The sequence below is a fragment of the Mchenga conophoros genome, linkage group LG14, assembly GCF_057382185.1.
Source record: "Mchenga conophoros isolate Kocher_MC1m ecotype Shallow Benthic linkage group LG14, M_conophoros_male_GT1.1, whole genome shotgun sequence".
NCBI classification, from domain to species: Eukaryota; Metazoa; Chordata; class Actinopteri; order Cichliformes; family Cichlidae; genus Mchenga; species Mchenga conophoros.
In genome coordinates, this window is record NC_140539.1 from 15,729,154 (window position 1) to 15,735,996 (window position 6,843).

Sequence of the window (6,843 nt, forward strand, 5' to 3'; positions counted from 1 at the left end):
GTACGTGCTGTTCCTTGAGCATTTTCTTGTTTTTGGATTTTAAGTTGTTATGAAGTTCCTCAAGCTCAGTGCTCTTTTTTAGGATTTCACTGTATTTGTAGTTTAAGTTCTTATTCTGTCCCTCGAGCTCTGTGTTCTTTTTTAGGATTTCACTGTATTTGTAGTTTAAGTTCTTATTCTGTCCCTCGAGCTCTGTGTTCTTTTTTAGGATTTCACTGTATTTGTAGTTTAAGTTCTTATTCTGTCCCTCGAGCTCTGTGTTCTTTTTTAGGACTTCACTGTATTTGTAGTTTAAGTTCTTATTCTGTCCCTCGAGCTCTGAGTTCTTTCTCAGGATTTCATCATTTTTGGATTTTAAGTTGTTATTAAGTTCCTCAAGCTCAGTGCTCTTTTTTAGGATTTCACTGTATTTGTACACTGTAAAAAATCAAACTTGCAGTTGTTGAGCTTACAGTCATTTCTTTCACAATTCAACAATAAAAGTTCAGTTGGCCCATAAACTCAAATACATTAAGGGTTTCAACTAATCATTTAACGTTTTGGAGCAAAAGTTGGTCTCAGATGAAATTTATTGCTGGCAAAATGAATGAATTCAAGTTTTACATGAGTTGAAGCTGTTGGCGCCTTTCTGTGCCTGAGTACGCATGCGCACCTCATATTTTTGGATGCTACGGGGTCTACTTTGCGCTTTTGCAAGGACTGAAAGCCACCTGCCCGTCTGCCTTAATGAGAACGTGAGGCTAGGAGCTGGATAGATCGTTCATCTCAAGTTTCTAAAGGCAAGTAATGTTTCTTTTATTATATCAGACAGTATATGTTTGAACAGTCTCAATTTGTCTGTTAGAAATATCACAACTGAAGTTCTTCGTATTTTTCCGAAACTTAGCATAGCATTACTTTCTTGGCTAAGAAGCCTTGTGGCTTATGGGTATGTGTTTACTATATCATTTAAGATTCCATGTCACAAACTACGTGCCATGTCACAAAACAATGAAAATCCGACAAACTTCGCTACTAAAGAGGCGCGCTCATATCTGACAAGCCTCCGCGACACCCCCTATGCATATTTCATGAAGTGCAGTCTGTGGCCGCCATACCACCGAACGAAACAAAATAGGCTGGCTCACTCATGACCAACGGCAGCAACCCCCCGCCGCTATTTAAATAAAATAAAATAAAGTTCGGGGGCGCCTGCTGCCATGTCGTTTAATTTGTTCGAATCACATCTAGCCAATAAAATGTGTGCTTTAGTTTCTGTGTGAACGGGGTGGTGGAGTCCTCATGGCCAGCGAGCTCCACTAAATGAAATATGAGATGTGACAATATAGTTTATATCGATATAGTCTACATTATCATTATACTCGTGGAGCCGCAAGTTTGCCTCTCTTTCGTCCACTTTTGTCTCTACGCTGTGTTACTCCGCCTCTCTCCTTCACTGAACACAACTCCCCCTCCCCCATCGCTTCACCTGCAGGCAACGACAAGATGGACACGGCAGCTATCAAAGAGGAGCTGGTCGGTAAAAAGAAAACATTTGAAGATTACTATTTTAGTGCTGTCAGCGTAAAGTTAATGCCATAACTGCATTAACGGGGCAAATCTCCGTTAACTAGTTACCGCGGATCACCCCGTGCGTGGGGCTGGGTGGCGTTAGTGAGCTAACCGGGCTAACGCGTTGACGCAGGGCCTAAAATCCTTTCATCTCAAAAATCGACAGTCTGCCTTATGTATGAATTCTGGTTGTGCTTACTGACCTCGAACCAATTTTATGTGGTACACAGCTTAAAAAAATATGTCAAAAAATGTTTTGGTACGACTTTGGTAAGCAATGAAGCTGCACTGCTTGATGGATTGTTGGAGCATTACGGCTACCGAGGAGCCTCGCAGAGTGATACGTACTCTGCTTCAACGTAATATTACCATATTATGCTTGTAAGGACCATAAATGGCGCCTGTAAGAGACACGGTTACAAAGAGAATTTCAAACTCCAGGCTGTCAGTTGCGCAGTAGAACTTGGAAACAGAGCAGCTGCAAAATCTGTCTTTGTTATTATGCTCAGCATCTTTTAGTTTACATTTTGATCGCACAATTGTGAGCTTTTTGTTATGCACAAAACAACATTGTTTTGGTTTATTTATGGAGCACCATTAATAAATGCACTGATAATTTAAACAGATGCTTCAGGAGTTTTATCCCACTCATACTCTCAATCCAATGTTTGTCATTCTAAGTTGTAAAACCAATCACACAAAATTATCCTTGGCTTACATAATACATCCCAGTATACTGTTGGTGCATTCCATGTAGAATACAATTTGTTAATAATAAATTAAATAAATTAAACATTTGATGTAATGTATGTTTTGTAAATTATTTGTTTTACTGTGTTTCACATGGCATTTTACAAGGCAGAATCAGCTCACTTTAGTGAGCCAAAAAAATTCTTAAGTAATGTCAGGAAGCTGGTATTTTATTTTAAAACTAATTGCTATTTTTATTTATTTAGAGAATTAAAAGCCAACTCCAGACCACTGCTTGTCCTGATTTATGAGGGACTGATGAGGAGTTGGTAAGGAGAGGAATCAGAACAGGAGTGCCTGCCCCCCGCCCCAAACACATTATCAGGTAATGTAACTTTGGTAATTTGAGATTAATTCAGGTTTCTTTTGAATTGTTGACACTGTCCTCTCCTCTCTTCTCATTATAGCTTTTGTATGCAGTGCCAGTTCTGCTCTTTTGTCTGTTCAAGCCAAGAAGTACTCTTAAGACATCACCAGCTACGACATAGAAGAGGATTTCATTTGCCCTGTGTTTACAGTGACTGCGTCTGTTCGTTCAGGACACGAGGGGCATTGAAGTCTCACCTCAGCAGATCACACAACAGGGCTAAGAAAAGGCAGGAGATCTCAACATTTTTTTGTGATTTTTGTGAATTTAAGGAAAACTGCTCACAGCATACATTTATTTCACATATTTTAAGGCACTTAAAAAAAAAATCAGACTGTATCCTGTCCTTTCCAAAAATGTGACTATGCTACCAACAATTTAACAACCTTTACGTCACACACAAGCAGAAAGCACAAAAACTCAAAAGATATAAAAAAACTGCATTAGACTGATTTCTCATGCAAATGCATGTCCTAGTGAAAGTAGCTCCCCTGATAAATCCTTAAATACCTCTCAGGAGCCAGAGACATTACCAAGTGGTTCAGGTGTAGCATCAAGTGATAAAGAGGACAATGAGTTTGTAGATTACCAATGTCTTGAACATAAAATAGCTAGACTTTTTCTATGCATGCAAACATTGTTACATGTTTCTAAAAGTGCTTTGCAGAGAATTATTGAGGAAATTAGTGACATTTTAAAATTTTCTCAGGTTCATTCATTTCAAAGAATCAAACAGGTGCTTGCTTAACAGAACATTGAGGCAGATGATGATGTAATTAAAAATATAAATGATGCACTTTTCAAAACCAACCCATTAATTATCTCAACAGAACCAAAAGGTGAAGAAGAGGGATAAGAACATGGCACTCATCACCCAAAAGATGGACATCACATTCTCTCTCAGGAAGAAAGAAGTTGTGGAGATGCAGCCCTTGGTCAAGGAAATGCAGCTCAGATGGCCAGCTCTCTTCTTGAAAGAACAGGTAAGATAATCTCTTAAATATTTAAAGGAAAACTTCCGTTTTTTTCTTCTTCCCTTTTTCCCCAGTGTGGTCTTATTTCTAAAATTGAAAATGTTCATTTATTCACCCAGAAAAATTTCAAGGCATTTGGAGTTGTTAGAAAGAAATTTTAATCCCAATGTTACGAGTCAGTCGTTTTGCAAGAGAGAGCTGAGCCACGGTTATGGGGAAAGGATTCACTGAGACAACTAAGAAATGCCTGAATTAAGCCAAAAACCACTCTGGAGGGATTTTAATCTAAGGAAATAACATTAAAATGTGTTTAAAAGCTCCAAAAAGTTGATTTTACATGATATAGGACCTTTACAATTCCTTCTGAACAACTCCAAATGCCTCGAAACTTGTCTGGGTGAGTAAATGAACGTGAGCTCCATTTCTTGTGCCCTTGAGAAGCATCTGTTTGTATCACTCCAATATCTTGTAGAAAAGGTTGAAGGCTACCGTTGAGCTAACAATGCTAGTGGTAAAATATAAAAAAAATACTTGGCTCTAAAAATATGAACTCTATTGAAGTGAAATCTATTTACTTGTCAACTTGCTGTGTATAATAACGGATTGCTTTTATTTCGCTCTTCTCTGGGCACCCAAAGCGCTTTATAATTCCACTACTCACTCACTCACTCTCACATTCACACATCGGTGCAGGGAAACCACAGTTGTAGCCACAGCTGCCCTGGGGTAGACTGACAGAAGTGACGCTGCCATATCGCGCCACTGGCCCCTCTGGCCAACACCAGTAAGCGGTGGGGTAAAGGGTCTTGCCCAAGGACACAACGACCAGGACAGAGAGAGCTGGGGATAGAACCAGCATCCTTCCGGTTACAGATGAGCTTCCCAACCCCCTGAACCACGGTCGCCGCAATGACTTGTCTTCACTGGGCATCTAGAATCTTTTGGTGCTGACCCTTAGCGGGCAACAGCCATGAAACTCACAGAACAGGATTGAGAAAGTCACTTGCGTGTTATGAAAGTATACAAATTTGACCACAGGATGTTATTCTTACTTCATTTCTACATAACTATAAAATTAATGGAATTTTTTCAATGAATTTAAAATACAATTTATTGATTTATTTCTTTTCTGCAATACATCCTGTAACAATTGAAACCATTATTTTGTCTTATCAACATTTGATTAGGTATTCTATAGACTTACTGTAAAATCTGCCGATCAGATTTTTCTTGTTTTTTTGTTTTTTTTTAATACGTCAGTTATAATTTGTACCACCACTACCACTAAAAGAAAAAAAAAAAAATCCAATCAAGGCCTGACCAATAGATCAACCGAGACTAACTAAATGTTTTGAAATTAAGCTCTTTTAACCAAATTTGAAAACAATGTGATTTTTATATAATGTACCTTTAAAAGTTTTCTTCTATATTTTTTTTGTTGCTTTGTAGATTTGTGCGGAATTCTCACGCATTACCACCAAGGATCTCATGGGGACCTTCATGACTGCCCTCGACACTTACTCACTTCGGCTGTATCGAATTAGAAAAGCTGCTTTCCGCAATGACATGGATTCCCTGTTGCAGAAGTTTGATGAACAGGTAATATATAAAAATGTATTTGTGTCTGGTTTATGAGGAACCTGAAGTTCCCACTGTAACGAAAGATACTTTATTAAATATTTACTAAATTGATGTAAAAATTGTTAGTTTTCAAAAAGTGTGTCCTGAATGGGATTATAAGCTAACAAGCAGCGCTGTGTTTGGCAGATTGCAGGTAATGACAGACAGTTCAACTCTCATCCCACTCATGGCACTTTTTGTTATAAATGTTGTAATAAGTGTGCTACATTTGTTGCACATCAAAATTACTTAAAAAATAAATAAAAAAAAAAAACTGACAAAAACATGACCAATTATCTGTAATAACTCATTTCAACATCTTATTTCTTAAGGCTGTATTTTGAGCAACAACACTTAATGTGTTTTAAAAACAAAATGGTAGGTTTATAAATGAGACTGAGTCTTATTTGATTTCCTTGTTTTAGGTCTCAAACATAGTCCAGCATCGACGAACCATCAGTTTGGAAGGGTTACCGATATTTGTTCGCGACGACGAGACCAAACTCTTCTTAACATGTCTGGTGAGTATGCAAATCTACTCAATCTTCAGTTTTGGTTTTCAGAGACTTATATGTACTGTTGTTTTTTATTTTGCATAGGATACAGATCCAGTTGAGAGGGCAACCCGAGGTGTTACGGTGGGCATCCTCACTGTTCTGGAGGACTACGTGGGACCCAACTCGCAGTCCACAGTGGTCAACACTGCCATTGTTTTGGAAGAGGACATTATTCTTGATGATCTGCCAGACCTTCCCACTGCCTTTGCCTACTTGTTTGGCCTACTTTATGGGCTCAACATGGAGTTTCCCAAAGAACTCAAGTACACATTTGAAGCTGTGCAACACATTTTTATGGAGTTGACATCTACCTGTTCCCAGAGGATAAGAAGCTTCAAAACCAAGCTCTTAACCAAAGTCTAACCTATTTGACAACATGTTCAACTCAAATGCAACTTGTGTAAAACAGAATGGCAATTTGTTTTGATTTACTGTTTTTGGGTTTCGTGGCAAGTTGCTCTGAAAAAAGTTAATTTCTGTCTTTAAGAAAACGGTAAGGTGCAGAAAGTTCTGAATCAATGTCTTCTGTTCTAACTTTACTTAATGTAGCTTGCATGGCTGATTGCAGATTTCATGTATAACATGTTATTATAAAATGTTGAAAGGTTTTATTCTAACTTGAGCTGTTTTAAACAATTTTTATAATCTGGTTTTAGGTACATTTGTATTAGTTTTATAACAAATGTGGCGCGATACTGAACTTCACAGGAAATTGGAGTGTTGATACCATTACTATTAAAAGACAAGTGGTGGAAAAATTTGTTTGAAAGTTGTTAGCTGTATGGAAACCAGGAAGTTGTTCACATCCTGCCATCTGATGTTTTGAATCTGTTTGTTAGTGACTATCTATCAAGATAGGTTTGATATTCTGTCTGACAACACCACCTTTAAAATTGGATGAGTAACATTTGTTACAAATATTTGACTTTTTTTGTGTTTTTGGAAGGACTTTATTTGTGGCTGAATGTCAACTAATACACTTAAACTGTCCAAATAATTTAAAAGAAATATTTAGAGCAATCCT

At 37.8% G+C, this 6,843-nt stretch overlaps 1 protein-coding gene across 3 annotated transcripts; it reads left to right on the forward strand.

Moving 5' to 3' along the window:
• Positions 1 to 301: 301 nt before the first annotated feature.
• LOC146559486 (uncharacterized) lies at positions 302 to 6,577 on the forward strand. 3 transcript variants are annotated; one of them, XM_085245484.1, is made up of 7 exons: positions 302 to 779; positions 2,508 to 2,626; positions 2,709 to 2,897; positions 3,499 to 3,651; positions 5,092 to 5,241; positions 5,688 to 5,783; positions 5,862 to 6,577. In XM_085245484.1, the coding sequence occupies exons 4-7, from the start codon at positions 3,529 to 3,531 to the stop codon at positions 6,180 to 6,182; spliced, it is 690 nt and encodes a 229-aa protein (XP_085101610.1). In that variant the 5' UTR covers positions 302 to 779; positions 2,508 to 2,626; positions 2,709 to 2,897; positions 3,499 to 3,528; the 3' UTR covers positions 6,183 to 6,577. The 3 variants fall into 3 exon arrangements, with proteins under 3 accessions (XP_085101610.1, XP_085101611.1, XP_085101609.1); XM_085245485.1 differs by lacking the exon at positions 302 to 779 and adding an exon at positions 1,092 to 1,519; XM_085245483.1 differs by lacking the exon at positions 302 to 779 and adding an exon at positions 1,092 to 1,515.
• Positions 6,578 to 6,843: the final 266 nt, after the last annotated feature.